Raw genomic sequence first — 17,873 nt, 5'->3', positions numbered from 1 at the left:
ACATAAAAGAGTTGAGGGGTTTCCTAGGTCTGATTAATTACTACAGGAGATTTGTGAGGGAGTACAACACCATAGCTTGGCCCTTGACCAAGCAACTAAAGAATGACAACTTTTTGTGTGGAGAGGTAACGACCCAGGATTTTCAAAGATTGAAGAAAGTCATGACTACAGTTCCAGTTTTAGCTCTTCTGGACTTCAGCCATATCCTTATAGTAGAGATCGATGCATCTGAATATGGATTGGGAGCAGTGCTAATGCAGAATCATAGACTATAGCATACTTCAGTCAAGTACTGTCAACCAAGGCTAGATTAAAGTCAATGTATGAGAGAGAGCTGATGGCCATTATCTTGAATATTCAGAAGTGGTGCCCTTACCTTTTGGGTAGACATTTCATTATCCAGACGGATCATAGGAGCTTGAAGTATCTGTTGGAGCAAAGGATGGTGATCGAGCATCAGAGATGATTGTCCAAACTATTAGGCTATGATTTTGAGATTCAATACAGGCCTGATTTGGAAAATAAAGTGACCGATGCCTTATCCAAATGTGTTGGAGAACTTTAGGAGTTTGTTGTTTCAGTACCATTGATGGTAGACTAAGGGGCCATCAAGGAAGAAATCATGCAAAATGAAGAGTTGAAAAAGATCAGAGAGGATTTGATGAAAGATAATAGTAGTCATCCTGGTTACTATATTGAAGGGGAGAGGATGTTGCATCAAGGGAGGTTTGTGATGCCACGAACTTCCATATATATTCCTCACTTGTTATAGGAGTTCCACGGCAGTGTAGTTGGAGGTCATTCAAGAGTATAGAAGACCTATAGAAGATTGGCATATGAAATTTATTGGAATGAGATATATAAAGATGTTGAGGAGATGGTGGCAAAGTGTAAAGTGTGCTAGAGAAACAAATATATGGCCATGGCTACAGGAGGACTACTACAACCCTTGGCACTTCCAAACAAAGTATGGGAGGGAGTGTCCATGGATTTCATAGACGACCTACCACGATCAGAGAGATTCACAATCATCATGGTGGTGGTTGACAGACTTATTAAGTATGTACATTTTATCCTCTTACGACTTCCTTACACCGCAAAATCAGTAGCAGCAACATTTATCAGGGAGGTGGTTAGACTATATGAGATTCCTAAATCGATTGTGTTAGATTGAGACAAAGTTTTTCTCAGTTAGTTTTAGAGGGAGCTATTCAAGTTGTATGACACTATTCTTAAGAGAAGCACAGCCTATCATCCGTAAACATATGGGCAAAAAGAGGTTGTGAAACAAAGCTTGGAGACATATTTGAGGTCTTTTGCTTCTAAAAAATCATAGACGTGGGCAAAATGGTTAGCATGGGTCGAGTAATGGTACAATACTTCGTACCATTCTGCCTCTCAAATGACTCCTTTTAAAGTACTGTATGAAAGAGACCCCCCACACTTAGTGCATTTTGGGAGGGGGGCACATCAGTTTATTCAGTTGAGCGGTACTTAGAAGAAAGAGACAAGGTGTTGGAGGAATTGAGGAAACATCTGATCATGGCACAACAAACTATGAAGAAGCAGGCATATGCACATAGGAGGGACATACAGTATGAAGTTGGGGAGAAAGTGTTCTTGAAACTAAGGCCCTACTGGCATAGATTAGTTTCCAATAGGAGAAACGAGAAATTGGCTCTGAGATACTTTGACCCCTATGAGATTTTGGATAAGATCATAGCAATAGCGTATCGTTTGAAGTTACCCCCATCCGCCACCATACACCCTATTTTTTCATGTATCACAGTTTAGAAGAGTTCTAGGGGAGCATGCAGTTTGTGCAAAGTTTCCAACTACACTGACAGAGGACTTGAAAGTGGTTTTAGAATCAATTGAGCTGGGGGGAGTCAGATCCGATAAAAAGGGAAATAAAGAAGTGCTTAACAGATGGAGGGACCTTCCCGATTTCGATGTCACTTGGGAGCCATATGAGAGAGTGAAGCTCTAGTTTTCTTCTTTTCACCTTGAGGACAAGGTGAGTCATTGGGAGGGAAGTAATGTTAGGTCGGCCCAAGAGGGGCCGGCTGAACTGGTCCAACCTGGATCGGTTCTCCTTTACAATCGACGGCCCATACAAGGGAGCGGAACCAAAAGGGGGTGGATGCCCTAGTGGGGCCCAATTACTTAAATTGTTGTTTAGGAGAAAAATTTAGAATTAAAATCTATTTAGGGGTTTTGTAAGTTTCCTTTGACTTTAATTAATCCTTTTGGCTAGGATTTGTTTTTCATCTTGAATTGGAGAAGATATTTGAGATCTAGGGTTTGTTCTTTTAGGCTCTAGGCTTTGCTAGAGATTTAGAGAGTTGTTTCTTCCTCTCAAATTAAAGAAACTTGTATATTGTATTGTTTTTCTTGTTTGTGGATTGAATAGAAAAAATTTCCTTCTATTTTCTCTCCAATTTTCTGAAATTTTTGCATCGTATTGCTGTTTTCTCGTTGTTTTCACCAATTATTGTTAAGTTTGCTTGCGAACTCAAGTATTTCTCCTCTAGGAACTCAAGTATTTCCTATCAAATTGTTGTGATGGAGCATTGGCCTTGAGGATTTTTGCTGGAGTGAAAAGCAGAGAAAGGAATTGTAGTGATATTTTCAGTAGAATTGCCATGAAGTTCTCGGCGGAGTAAGAATAAGAAGAAGAGGGAATTGAAGGAATTTAACTGGAATATGAGGGGGGGAATCTGGTTATGAGGTAAGTTGCTAAATGAGATGAATTGAATTTATTCAACTTCTTGGGAAATGAATTTTAGAAATTATGAAAAGTAAAAACTTTGGATTGTAGGTAATTTACAAACGAAAAAGGGGACGGGGTGTCAGATTTGAGGAAACAACTCGTCATAGATATAAGTAATGCAATTTCAATTTAAAAAATAAATGTTGTTATTTATATACATGTACGCTTGAAATTGACTGAATTAAAAAGAAAAATGTATTAAAGTTAATAATTTTGCTAAGGCATGTTCATAGCCAAGTATTAAAATATGAATAATCATTTGTGTGAATTTAAATGGTTGATACTTACAATTAGATATAAAATGGATAGATAAATATTTTTCTAATTGATCATATGTTGGAAAGAAAGCACTAAGTTATGTAATATCTACTTATTCTTTTATTGCAAGCAGTATAGTTAATAAAATTCTTATATTAAAGCATGAAGCATAATAAAATAAATATAAATTCTAAATTTTGAAGCCTAATGAATATCGAATTAGGGAAGGTTGGCTATGAAATAATATGATACATATATTGCAGGTGGGGCAAAAGGGATCCCGAAAGAGGCAAAAGGGACATACATGCAGTTTAATGGTGATAATATCGGATTTACCTATGCTCCATTGAACATTCTTATGAAAGCTAACTATATGAAAACTTATATGACTAATTATGATATTTTATACAGGCTTTACATAAACATTTGCAAATACTTGTGAGTTGATTTAGTTATGATTTCAAGTATATTATTCCTATAATCTTGTATTTAATTTATTATTTAAAATGCATAAATTTATAAGCGTCAAAGCTCACCAGTTTTTATATTGGCTACTGTTACAAGAAAATGCAATGAAAAATTTGAGGCAGAGTAGGCTCAGGTTAATAAATATTTAGGTTTTACTGTTTAACAATGTTTATGAGTCTTCATGTGAGGTATGTAGTATGTCAAATTGTGGTGATATATTTTGATTTTTTTTAATGGCTCTATAATTACTTTTGTGATGCAATTGAGACTATTTAGATGCTTCCGTTTAGTAAGATCATGATTGTCCAGTGGATAGAATATAAATAAGTATTCAAATGAATAAAAATATTAAATATTAAGAATTATAAATGTTATGTTTTCTTTGTGATACTCAATATTGTTTGTAACGGTATCTTGGGGTGTTACAATATCTCTATGATAAGTATTGGTTAACCTTGAGGTCAAGACAAATTGCTTTTCATAGACTGCTTAAGATGTAGTATTGATCTCTATATATAATCATCCACAAGTTGACTCGTGGGCTTCAAAAATCCACATGTTGACTCATGGCCAGAAAAGGAGGTGGAATAGGGAGGAAGATGATCAGGTGATGGGTTATTCACATGATAGAGATGCATGAGTTGCAAAGTCGAGTGAGTGACAAAGAAGGGTTTGAAAGGAGACTAGGCATGAGTACAGGGTTTGTGGTGTAGGAAGGGCTCGAGGTGGACTCAAAAGGTGGTCGTCTGTGCAAACGATAGTTAAGTTTTTTATTTTTTAAGGTTATATGAACTAATCAAATGTGTGATAATGATGGAAGATGAACGCAATTTCCTAAGAATTCAACTTAAATTTCATGAAAAGAATGTTCATTTATCATCAATTCTATCAAATGGATTATCTTGATGCATCTGAAATGTTGAAAATGTCCAAATAGGCTTCTCTTATACCACTCAAATGGACCAAAAAAATGAATGATGCAAAGAAAGAAAAGAAAGTGTGTGGGGAGTCCATACATACATGCAAACCAAAAAATAAAAATCATTTTCTTAGAAAAATAAAAAAAATGTAAAATGAAATTTACAAAAAAGATTTATGGGAAGAAAAATTAAATTAATATGAGGCACTAACTTTGAAAAAAACTTAAATTGTAGGTGCCATGATGGGATTTCTAACCACCAATAAAAGAATTTAAAAATAGTAAAATCGGTAGCAAGAGAATTTAATAACTATATGGGTTTTGGAGGTCACTTATTAGTTTTAAACTTTAAAATAAAGTAAATATTATTCTATGATTAGATGAGAGTATTTAAAGAATGCTAATAAAAAGAATTTTTGAGAGTAAGATTTAAGATATTAAAATTTTGATTAATTACGAGGAAGTCAATATTATGTGAGAAAAAATAGTTAGTGATATTAAAAAGATTGCAAAATAATGTGCTTGTAGAATCAAAAGGAAAATAGTAAAAAAGTTGGTGGAATTAAAATATGCAAAAAAAGATAAAACATAAGAAGGTTTGTTATAAAAATTAATTTAGATGTAAACAAAATTAAAAAAATGTGATAGATATAAAGGGGCCAATAGGAAGTCTAAGAAATAATATGTGATTCAAAAATAATAATTTTTAATCATTTATATAATAAATTAAATATAAAGCAGGGTGAAAGATATATGTATAAGTTGGCCTAGAAAAATAATAGAATAAGTAAAAAATTTAGTTCAACTGAAGTTCATTAGGATGAAGATCAAAAAAATTTTTTTGAGAAGAATACATATGGATGAAATACTTCGATAAACATTTCAATGAATGTTGTAAGAATACAATTGACTTTATTGGCCTAAATACCCTAAATGAAAAAAAAAAATTATTTTTATCATCGTATTAGTAAAATCAAAGTTCAAGATGCTTTAAAGAAAATCAAGTGTGAAAAAACAGTAGGACGGGAAGATATTTCAATAGAAATGTGGAAATGTTTAAGAGATCAAGGAATTTTTTTGGCTTACTAAACTCTTTAAAATTATTTTAATTACAAAAGATATCATATAAATATATAATGATATGAGCGAAGAAAGAGTGTGTTGATTCTTATTTTTAAGAATAAGGGTGATACACAATAGTATACAAATTATAGAAGAATTAAATTTATGTGTCATACATTAAAGTTATGGGAGAGAATAGTTGAGCATAAGTTATGATGTTATATTAACATTTCTCAAAATCAATTTGGATTCATGCCGAGTAGGTGTACTATGAATGTTATACAATTGCTGAGAGGTTTGATAAAGAAGTGCAGATGATCTACACATGATATTTATTGATTTAGAGAAAACATACAATAAAGTTCAAAGAGAAATGTTATAAATAGTGCTATAAAAGAAATGAGTTGATAATAATTATATTCAAGTCATTAAGGAGATATATATATACACATGAGCTATTACTAGTGATTAAACACAAAATGGTTTGACCATGTATTTTCCAATTTTAGTTAGATTACATCAATGATAAGCTTTAAGCCCGTATCTTTTTTGCTTTAGTTATGGATGTTCTTACAAGACATTTGTAAAATAATGTACCTTACTGTAAGCTTTTTGCTGATGATATTCTTCTTGTTGATAAGACTAGAGATAGTTGATGAAAAACTTGAATTATGAAGGTTAGTCTTAGATGGAGTGTAATTTTTGTAGTATTGGATCTAGCTATGAAATTGTGAAATTAGGTGATCAAGTCGTTAAAAAGAGGGCACGTTTTAGATATCTCAAGTCCATTGTTCAAAGTGATGCTGAAATAGATGAGAATATTATTAGTAGAATTCAAGTTGGATGGTTAAAGTGGAGGAATGCATCAAGCCTATTGTGTGATAGCAAAGTACCCCTCAAACTTAAGGGAAAATTTTATAAGATGGTGGTGAGACCTGCAATGATTTACGTCATAGAATGTTGGTCGTTAAAAGAGAAGCAAAAAATTAAGTTAAGTGTTGTAGATTTGAGGATGCTCAGTTGGATGAGTGGCTTTACACTTAGAGATAGAATGCTAAACAATATATAAGTGAAAAGGTTGGTGTAGCTGCAATACTCAAAAAATCATAGTAAATATAATAAAAGTTTAGTGTTAAATTAGAATTAAAAATTATATCAATTAATATGTTAATTACAAGTACATATTATCTTAATTTCTGAATAGCTGCTTACTAAGGGATGTGAAGCTATGACGAGCAGTTATTAAATGGTTCTTATCTATTTCCTAGTTTATCCGTGATACACGCAAACAAGCAGTAATTACGGGACTGTAGAGAAGCGGCACAGTGCTCTGTTCTGAAGAAAACAACGCATAGAATGGAGAAGAAAACACTGTAGCAGTGTTCGGCCATTGTGCAGGTTTTGGCACAGTTCAGAATATCCTGTAGAAGAATTTGGTAAAATACAGAAATTCCTGTAGGGAGAATCGGCACATTAAAAATCAAGAAACGGCTCATTGCAATGGGATCAGTGTTGTCAAAACAAAGATCTTGTATTGGATTTGCCATATGAGAATAGTAGAAAGAAAGAGTAGAAGAAAAAGAGTAATATAAAGTAGGAGGAAAGAAATTTCAATGTTTGTCATTCAGTAAAATTTTTAAAGATGATAATCCAATCGTATTGTAGGAATTTATCGTGTATATGAGGAGGGAATCTGATTTCGAGGTAAAATGGTTATATACTTATATTAGTATAAATTGATTTTTATGCAATTTATTTGAGTGATAAATTTTAGTATTTATAGAATTAGAGATATGACTTGTAGGTAATTTACAATCGTATAAGAGTACGAAATTGAAAATTAGAGAAGATACCTTGGCAAGGAAGTAGGTAATCCAATGATCTTAAAAATATAATTAGTTCATTTATAAGCATGGAGAGCTAATTTTGAATACATTAAAGGGAAAAATGATATTAAGTTGTTTAATGTCTAAAAAAGGATTATACATCCAAGTTTTCAAGTATAAATAACCACTTATATAAATTGATCATGTGAGTTTAAAATAAAATTGTTTATATTCATTTAAATGTTTTTCAAATTGATACTATTTTAGAAAGAGATATATTTCCTTATATATGATATGCATATTCTTTGTATACAGATTATAACAAAAATTATTATGAAAGCATGCAACAATACAAATATGAATTATGAATATGTGAAGTTTAATGAATATCAATTTAAGTAAAGTTTGACTATAAAGTGATGTACAACTTACCAATACAGGTGAGACAAAAGGGTCCCCATGTTTGAAACTGCATTTTAAGTGAGGTAAAAAGGACCCCAAAGAAATGATACCTGTAATGCAGGTGGGGCAAAAGTGACCCCTAAAAAGGCAAAATGGGCCTCTATATTTTCAAGGGAGATAATACCAAGTTTATCTAGGCTCCATTGAATATGCTAATAAAATTTTAGCCAAATTTTTAAAATACTAATATTGATATTCAGTATAGACTTCAAATGAAGTAAATGTTAAAGTCAAATATCAGTTTATGATGTTTTATCAAGTTTATTTAATTTATGATTTCAATCATTTAGGTTTTATAATCATACAATTTAACTGCTATTGATTTTTGCATAACTTATTGAGCCTCATAACTCACTAGTTATTTCATACTGTCTGTTATTACAGATAAAGGAAAGGAAAATATCATTGCAGAATAAGTTGCAATGTTATTTCATTTATATGCTAGGGTTTAGCTATGTTTGTAAGTCTACAGCTTAGGTATATAGGCAGTTCATTTGATACTATTTGAGATTTTTATTAATGACTTTGTATGTATTTGATGTAATTTGGAGTTATTAGATATTTCTGTTTATGTAGTAAATGAAATATTATTGGATGTTTTATATTAATTTCCAAAAAATGAAAAAGTATCATATAATAGATACAACAACAACAAATCAAGCCTTTGCCCCACTACGTGGGGTCGGCTATATGAATCCTTTTTTGACATAGTGCCCAGTTAAAAGTCAAATTCTCATTTAAATTTAATAAAGAAAGATCATTTCTAATATTTTTTAACAAAAAATATTATGTCACCTCTACAATACATGTGATACTCTATAATACTGTTAAAGAGTATTGTAAGGTGTTACAGTAGCTCCAGTGAAAAATAAGACTAGAGAAATTCACCATATATAGTATGGTCACATAAAACATCGGCCTTCCGATAACCTTGTTAAGAGAGTAGAGATATTAGATCCGATATATATATTAAGAAAGTAGAAGTAGACCTAAAAAGATTTGTGTAAAACCCGAGAAATGTCTATCGCAAGTGTCGCACGCATTTCGATGCATCGCAACAAAATTAGACAAATTTTCAAAGTCGTCGGAATTAGACTCAATTAATTTTGTAAAATTTTACGCAAAATTTTGATTAAAACAGTATAAAAGACTTATAGTAAATTTTGCACGAAATTGAAATTAAAAATCGCTGAAGGATTATTAATATGAAAATTTACTTAAATACCCTTCATGGTTATGAAAGCATGCTTAGGGGGCAAGGGCACATGCGTAAAAGTGACCTAAATAATTCTATAAGGCCTCTTAAGCCTCCCTCTTATTCTTTTCGGCCGCACGCCAAAGAGAGGGAGGAAGGGCGACGGGTGGCGTACGAACGATGCTATTCGGCCGGTTTTCCGGCGGCGGCTTTTAGAGAAAATAAAAAGGAGAGCATTGGGAAGGAAGAATGTGAGTTTTTAAATGACTTTCTCCTTGATTTTTCCTTAAATTTTTCATAGTAAAAGATTCTAGGGTTTACTCAAAACTCAAGATTTTAAAAGGAGAAGGATAAGGAAAGATTATGGGAAGTTTCTAACCATGAAAAAATTAGGGTTTTAGGCAAACTTTGTTTTTTTTAATGGAAAGTATTTAGGAAGATCTAAAAGTAATTTTTAAGCATGAAAATGTAATTTTTCCCAAAATTTTTAAGTAAAATTAGGGTTTTTTTCCAAATGTTGATTTCTTTGATAAGTTCTTAACAACTCTGATTGTTAATAGTCTTAGGAATGATTTTTTATAGGAAAATTTAGGGTTTGATGAAAGTTTCTATTTTCCTAAATTTTTATTAAAGAAATTCTAAAAAATTTTATGCCCATATTATTAATTAGGTAAAGATGAAGTTTTAGAATGATTATGTGATGGAAATAAAGAAAATTTGAATTCCAAATATAGGATTTTAAAACAAAATCGAATTTCATGTCAATTTAAATTAAATTACTTAAGTATAAAGTAAATAGAAAGGATAAATCTGGGATTTGGACTTTACAAAAATTAGAATTAAATTAAATCTGAAAATAATTATATTATAATGACAATTCTAAATTAGGATAATGTTAAAACGAATTAAGAATCTAGGTTAATAACATGTATGTAATGGTAATGAGTGAATATTAGAATGTTTTATGCTAAGAGTTTAGACTACTTAGAAGTATATTATTTTAAGTTAACCGTTTATAAAAAATTTTAAAGTTTGATTAATTAGAAATGCATTGTATTATGAGTTAGTAATCAAGTGTTTATTATCCTAGGTGTTAGTTATAGGAGAGGTGTTGGTCCGAGAAGGTTCGCCAAGTATAAATTTGCTTATCGAGGTAAGTGACAATTAACTCTCCAAGTTCATTTTCTTTATGCTCTTTTAAGATGTTAAATGTATTTATAAAATATGCATATGTTGGATAGAATTTTATATATGCTTTACATATACTTACACGTTTAGAAAATTAGAAAGCTCTTCATAAAGTCTTACACATGCTTACATATTTAGAAAGCTCTTCATAAAGTCCTAGATATGTTGCATCTAGTCTTACATATGATGGTAAAGTAAAGTGCATCTGTTGGATTGAAACATATGAATGTTTGATATGTCAATCACATATAATATGATATTGAAATGGTATGCGGACTTGTGCATTTTGAGGCGGAGTATCAATACAGTGCATTAACACAATATAGTTCTTCGGGGCAAGATGGCTCTTTGGAGCAAAATAATAAAAAGCAAGATGTATGGCCAATATGAATTTGTACCTAATCAGTACAACTTGGGTATTCCGGTATGGATGTATATGATATCTATATATTGAAAGATAGAGTAAAAAAGCATATGACACTAAGAAATCTATGTCATCTAAGAGCATTTGTTACATAAAAAAGTTATATAGATAGGTACAAGTCAAATTAAGCATGATATTATATTGACTAGTGCTTCAATTTCAAGTCTTTAGTTCACATCAAGCATGCATATTGATATCTTTTCATTGTATTTGAGTTTGGTAGAATTAATTATTACCTACAAATTGTTACCTCATTCTCTAGTTTTTGGATAATTTTTAGGAGATCTTGCTGCTAAGTGATGACTGAGAGACCGTGCTTTACTTACAGTCGTAGAGAATTATCGGATGACAGGTTCTTTGGTGTTTTTATCTTGATGTTAAACATTTTTGAGGTGGATTTCATATGTTGACTTTACAATCCACCTTTGTAAATCTCTTTTGATATATATATGAAAAGTTTTGAAAATTTTAAAAGTTTTAATGGCGCTTGATCAAATGTTGAATGTTCCAGATTTAGATGTTTCATGTTATATAATGTTATTGAAGTTATATTTTAAATTTATGTTCGACGCTCGTTCCCGCCTCATTTATACGAGCTCACTAGGCCGGGTCGTGACAATTTGGTTAGAAAGTATTAAAATGATTTTTTTATTAGATTTAAATGTGAATTTGACTCTTAATAGGACACAATAGAGAAAAAGAATTCATGTAGCCAACCTCACGTAGTGGGATAAAAGGCTAGTTGTTGTTGTTGTTGGGTGTGCATTAAAGTCAAAGGACACCTATTATTTTAGGCGAATTCATGTCACCTCCTTGATAAAAATGAGTAAATGAATAATAAAAAATATTTCCACAACCATTTCAGGATAAGGTGAATTCAATTTATTATTTGTAATTCTAAACACTTAAATCTCATTGTTCTAAACATGGATAATGCAAACAATGCTGCAACATAATCTATGAAATCATTCCATAGAACATGAACTTAAACAAGCAAGTGGAGGACAGATGTATGGACCCAAACAGTAGTTTTAAGAAGTTAACCAAATGATAAAAACCATTTTAATTGGATTTTATGTTTCGGGTTTAAAGTATAACAAAATAAGATAAAAAAATAAAAACATACCTGCAAAATTGTTGTAATTGTTTCAAAAGAATTCCACAATAATGGAGCTAGATCTTGAAATATATCTTTTCTCTGAAGAAACATGAAGATCTTCACTTGAAATCAAGCAAAAATGACTCCAATAAATTAGAAATAAAGAATATAGGTTCATACATGCATGCAAAATTATACATCCTATGTACATAAATTTCAAGAAATGAATCGAAATATTGCAAAATAAGACTATAGTTAAAACAAGCAAATCTCCGAAGATAAACTGAAGCTACAACAGCAGGCATGAAAAAGCTCCACTTCTTAAGGATTTAACAGGAATGCAAGAGGAACGATTATTTGAAGGAACTTTATATTGAATGAATAACAATGCACTTGTAAACTAAAATCAAGTCCATATTATTTGAAGGAAATTATAATTAAAATTTTCTAGAATTAATATTTCAGCAACCATGGCTGACTAGTGTGAATACTTCGAGCAAGAATAGCAGTCTTGTATATGCCATATTTTTGCCAGCACACAAGAAATGCTGAAGGTAAATGCCAATAAAAATTTTTCCTATGAAGTGAACCAGGAAACTCATTTTATTAATTTTTGTTTTGTTACAGCTAATCTCACAAAGATTAACAAGCTACTCTACAAGTATTACCCATGCTCTTCATATATTCTGTCATAAAGCAAGTTCTTGATATGTCATATTTTTAATAAGCAAATCTGTTGAAAAGAGACCATATAAATCCTATGCCAGTCTTGCAACAATACATCTGTCGTCTGATTTACTTAGTTCAATAGCCAGGTAGCTATGGATACAGACGCAAGTTTCAGATTTGCAACTGTCAATTTTTAGGATCCATCAAATTGGGGGAACTCCATAACTTTCTTCTCTATTTAGCTTTTACAAGTCCAACACGATGCCCTAAAATTCCATGTAGAGGTAAGAGGTAACATAATAGAAAGAGAATTATAATAGATACAAATGGCTAACAAATAGAAAGCATATAGAGGAGCGTATAATTTTGCCCCAAGGACTTGATAGCCATCCAGATCTAACTTAGTTTTATTCAAGCATTCCTATCTTATCCATTAGGATAAAAAGTTTAGGGAGAACTTCAGGAAGAGATATGTCCTGTTTAAAACAAAAATAGGTCCTTCATAAGGGTTATTTGTGCGTGTTCCTATCTTTTTACATAAGGACATAAAGTTTAAAGAGAATATGAAGAAGTGGAATATCTTGTTTAAGACAAAAAATAGGTCATGCATAAGGGTTATGTATGCGTGGTCATTCATGAGGGTTATCTATGTGTCTGGTCGTTTGTAAGGGTTATCTTTGTGCGTGCATTACTATCTTTTTTCACAAGGATACAAAGTCTAGAGAGAATACGAGAAAGAGGAATATCTTGATTAAGACAAAAATAGGTCCTTCTGTACGGTCCTTTTCAAGGATATCCCTGTGTATGTGAGTTCTTATCTTTCTCCATATGGATCAAAAGTTTAGAGAGAACACGAGGAAGAAGAATGTTTGTGTTTTCTTATATTTTTCCATAAGGATAGAAAGTTTGAAGAGAATACAAGGAAGATGAATGTTTGTATGTGAAAGATAACAATTTGATATTTTGCTAATGAAAAACTAATGTTGCTAATAGCACACTTCGAAACAAGCTTTTGGAGCGAAGCTATTTGATGTAAAGCCCCTAAACTTTGCTATGTCATGAAACATGTAGACTGCACAAGTTCAATGATGTGTGTGCATCACTGAGTTTATAGAGTATTTCAATGCTCATGACTCATGAGTGTGAGCTACTAGTTTTTTGCTTTGTTGAAGGTTCAAGGGCTTTTAGGTTTACATGAAGAGGGTTTAGGTTTAAGAGTAAAAGCTCAAAATAGGCCCCCGACTATTATTAAATGCTCACTTTAGTCTCAGACTTCACTGACTATTATTAAATGATTCTAGTTTCCATTCCCATCATCATCTTGAAGGAAACTCCTCGTGCTCTGCCATAAGAACTTGGAGTTCGTATCATGGTGAAGGTAAGGTCACGCTGTGATTCTTGCTCAAAAAACTGATAGAACACGTTCGAGTTATTGGGTCGTCCGACCCAGCTGCTTTCATGAGTCGCTCGTTCACTGTCCCTAGGAGACACGGTCCAGAAGTGCCATGCATGGTTGCCCCCCATCCTTTCTTTCTCTCGGTCCCACCCGGGTAATAAAGAAATGGGCTCCGAAAATTCGTGCCCCGGCCCCCTCTATTTCGAGAGAGTTTTAACAAGTTAAGTTCCAAGGTAAATTTTCAGAAGACAGACTGGGTTTGAAATAACACACTACCCAGAGATTTCGCCCTCATTTTGCGAGGATTTTAGATCTGAGTTCAAGTTTTCTATAGAAGCAAGCCCCTATAGTTAATTACCCCCCCCCCCCAAAAAAAATAACGAGAGAGAACTTTTGATTAAGACTAGTCATCAAACAAATACGTAGAGTTACGTAGTATCTAGTGTATAGTAACAACATGATTTGGTATTTGGAAATTTAATATTTAAAATTAAAAATTTCACCATCTTGCAATTAAGGCGGATGGTGGGGGAAAGATGATTGACCCGATCAAGATCTCATCATTCCGTCGTCCCGGGTCATCATGGTCCCTAGTCTACTTAGTCAAAGGAGATAGTCGACCCAACCTGATAGAAGAATCCTTGTCAGCATCCATTAGTTGCTTCGTCCAAGGGTACCTTATAGACTTAGGGTGAATATTTGTCTAAGGAGATAAATTTGAATCAACCTTAGCTGACAGAGGACTTTGTGCCCTAAACATCATATCCTATTGATTCATATCTCAAGGATTTGACATCATTGGGGAGCATACGGGCTATGATCATAACCGCAATACAGTAGAGTTGTTGGACCAAACAATTAGATCAGAGGGTTACTGTCATAATCGTTAACCACATGGAATCATCCGTTCAAACCATTATTTAAAATTGCATAATATGAGGCCCGCCACAACGCAATTCCAATGAAAAATGTCTTGAGGCTTACGCCTCAAACTTTTTTATGAGACTTACGCCTCCTTTTAGATGAGGCCCGCCTTAAGTCGTGCCTCGTCTCACTGGAATGAGGCGTATGCAAAAGCACCCAAAAAAATCCTATACAAAAGCACCCAAAAAAATCATGCCTTGCACCTCCAAGCCGCAGCAACTTCCTCTTAATTGCCTCAACTTCTAACCCATCGTCTTCACCGTAGTCATCACTGTTGCAACCGCTGCAGGGGATCATCAGAAAGCCGCACACCACCACCATCTTCCTCTTAAAATTTTGGAGTATTATCTTTATGTTGATGACAAACATTTATGAAATATGAATATAATTAAGATAAATGAAGAAGAAGCAAATTGAGAGGCATTAGACCATATAGGATGAGACATGGAAGTGACCAATTTGTTATGACAATAGACTCAAATAAAAATCCCCTTAGTAAAGATAATACAAATGATTTCTGAATCGTCGCCAATTATTTCAGCTTTCTTTAAGAATTAAATGTAGATGAATATGCAACTGAGAAAGAAAAAAATTAGAGCTGAACTTGATGTTATATGATACTTTTATGCAATTCTTATATTTTATGTTATTTTGTTCCCGTAATATTTAGATTTCAATTCTATTTCACATAACATCCTCAAACGTCACGTGTGTACCCATAATATGCTCGCAGGGGTGAGTATTTAAGGGGGCAATTTTGTAACTATCTGTTGAACCTTATTAACTCTCTATAATTACTCACAGAGGATTGAGTTCATAGTAGGATTTTTATCTTTGTTGGTGAATTTTCTTGGTTATAGGCCTTAAAAATCTAATATGAACGTATTAAACTAAATATTTTGGTCGATGTCGTGATCATATATTTATTGATTGGTTCAAGTCATGTTGACTCCCATCCTATCAAGAAGAATGATTGACTTGAACTTAAGTTTATTTGTTGACCCGCACAACATCTTCAATGTCACGTGTGTAAATACAACACGCTCATCGGAGCCCATACGGGTATTTAGAGGCATTTTTATAATTATATGTTAAACCTTGTCGACTATGTCTAATTGCTGACGGATAATTGGGTTCGTAGTAAGCTTTGTGCCTTTTCAATGAATCTTCTTTGTTATAGGCCTTGAAGGCCTAATATGAATGTAGAGAATAAATATCTCTGTCGGCACCATGAGCGTATATTTGTTTGATAATTCGAGCCATGTTGACTCCTGTCTACTAGCATAGAAGGATCGCGCTATAGCTTAGATTTATCATTTGACCCGCATAGCATCCTCAGACATTACATGTGTATATGCATCACGCTCGTCGGGGCCCATGCAGATGTACGATTACATATGTATTTTCTTATATTATGTTTGCATACTTGCATATATATTTATACTTTCATTTGAATATTAATGCACTTGCATATGTATTTCAGCATTTGTGTATATACATGTTGCAATGTATGTGTGGGGGCATTTTTTATGTTTCGTGCGGTCAGCTGTGTGAATGATGAGCATTTGGGTGTGCACAACGCTATATGTAGAAGCCCGTAAATGCCTTTTGTCCGTTTGTATACATGTTGCGGATCCAATTGCGTGGCATCACTAGTTGAGTTTCATTTGCTGCTTTAGGCATGTAGGTTGTCGTGCACTAAAAAACCTCCTTCTATTGCTTGCAGATGCTGCATGTCTCTCGTTTCCGTTTAAAGATGATACATGGTGCGTATAGCAAGTCTCCTATAGCAACCGCCAACCCGTAGGAGCTTGCATTTGTCATCAATCTCTTCTTACATGTTGATCATGAGAGCATCTTTGCAATCATTGCATGCTGCTCACCAAGACTTGTAGAGGTTTGGTGTATTCGCTTGCAAATTGGTGTTGACTATGGGAAGCTTATTATAAGCTTTGCATATATAATATCATAGTCCGTAGGTGTTTTCTTTCATTATATGCTGCTTTGTGTGCGTCTGTAGGAAGTTTCACTGTTTTGCGGATGAGCTAATATGTTCATTGTATATTAATCTTATGTCACTATCTATTGATGGTTATCATCCGTAGGTATGTCATTGTGTATGCAACAAATCTTTCTCCATCGCCAGTAGGCATTTGCATCGGTGTAGCTTTCTATCCTTGCTTGTGGAGAATACATGCACTTGTGTCCACATGGTATTTACCGTACTTGTTATATATCCACTGTTGTTATTCACAAATAGTTCCATCGATCATCGCAGCTCACAGGGAATGGTACTATTTGTCTACAAGCGAACCGCATCGACCGTAGGGATATCGCAACCATCACTGCATGCTACTTGATGTTTGTTAATAATTTGCGTATTGATTATGGAGATGCCTTCGCAATTATTTCATTTGTTTGTAAGTTGCATGTATCATTGGATGCATTAAACATATCATTGCAGTGCAACATATCATTACAGGTTGCACTGTGTACATTTACTTAGATTACTTGTTTATTTGTATATCAATTGATGTAGTTGCCATGTTCTTTGAGGTTCGCACCGCTGCTTGTAAGTAAATTGACACCTCTTTGTTCATTCATTTCAATTAACTCTATCCATTTTGCAAGCACATCTAGCTTGAATTTGATTCATGGATGAGCTAAGAGCTTTGTAGCATTACTTGCAATCAATATTATATGCTTGCATCATTTGTTTGCTTGTAGGTGAAATGTAGGAATTTTATTCACCACCAGTCATTACTTGTAGTTGCTCAGAGATGTTCGTTTGAGATTTATCACAAGTTCCTTGCTTATATGTTGGTATTCATTTGGATGACTTATGCTTATATTTTAAAATTTGCATTTAGTGTAATTGGCATTCATTTTTTAATTTGAAATTTGGTTCCATGTTGTCCTTGTTAGAATTTATAAGTCCCCTCCTGCTTTTCAATTTGTACGTCTAGATCGTCGTCATTTGATTCAATTTCAGGTCCCTTGTTAACTAGAAAATCTGGCAGCCTTCCAGCATCTTTCCTGCTTATGGGAAATTCCAAGAGTCAAGCCTTCTCGCCATGCTAGAGAAAAGCGTATACGGTAGGTGTCGGATGACACCGTGACCGTATGTGACGCCCCAGGCATCCATAGTGAAAGGATTCGTCGACAGTCTGATCGAACTCCATTCCAGTTGCCTTGCTCGGACCTGAAATT

At 33.3% G+C, this 17,873-nt stretch overlaps 1 protein-coding gene and 1 long non-coding RNA gene across 2 annotated transcripts in view; one reads left to right on the top strand and one right to left on the bottom strand.

Annotated features, from left to right (window-relative positions):
• LOC110093269 (CCR4-NOT transcription complex subunit 9) overlaps positions 1 to 17,873 on the bottom strand; it is a 30,950-nt gene that overhangs the window by 9,904 nt on the left and 3,173 nt on the right. The window contains exon 2 of the mRNA XM_028696408.1: positions 11,702 to 11,773. Within this exon, the coding sequence (XP_028552241.1) occupies positions 11,702 to 11,773 (72 nt within the window). The remainder of the gene's footprint in view (positions 1 to 11,701; positions 11,774 to 17,873) is intronic.
• On the top strand, positions 10,055 to 11,056 carry LOC114580033. The gene is made up of 2 exons (XR_003701342.1): positions 10,055 to 10,116; positions 10,856 to 11,056. It is a non-coding gene; the product is annotated as an uncharacterized LOC114580033 (long non-coding RNA).

The sequence above is a fragment of the Dendrobium catenatum genome, unplaced genomic scaffold, assembly GCF_001605985.2.
Source record: "Dendrobium catenatum unplaced genomic scaffold, ASM160598v2 fragScaff_scaffold_743, whole genome shotgun sequence".
Lineage (NCBI taxonomy): Eukaryota > Viridiplantae > Streptophyta > Magnoliopsida > Asparagales > Orchidaceae > Dendrobium > Dendrobium catenatum.
Note: the sequence above shows the minus strand (reverse complement) of the source record. Positions and strands in the feature narration are given on the sequence as shown.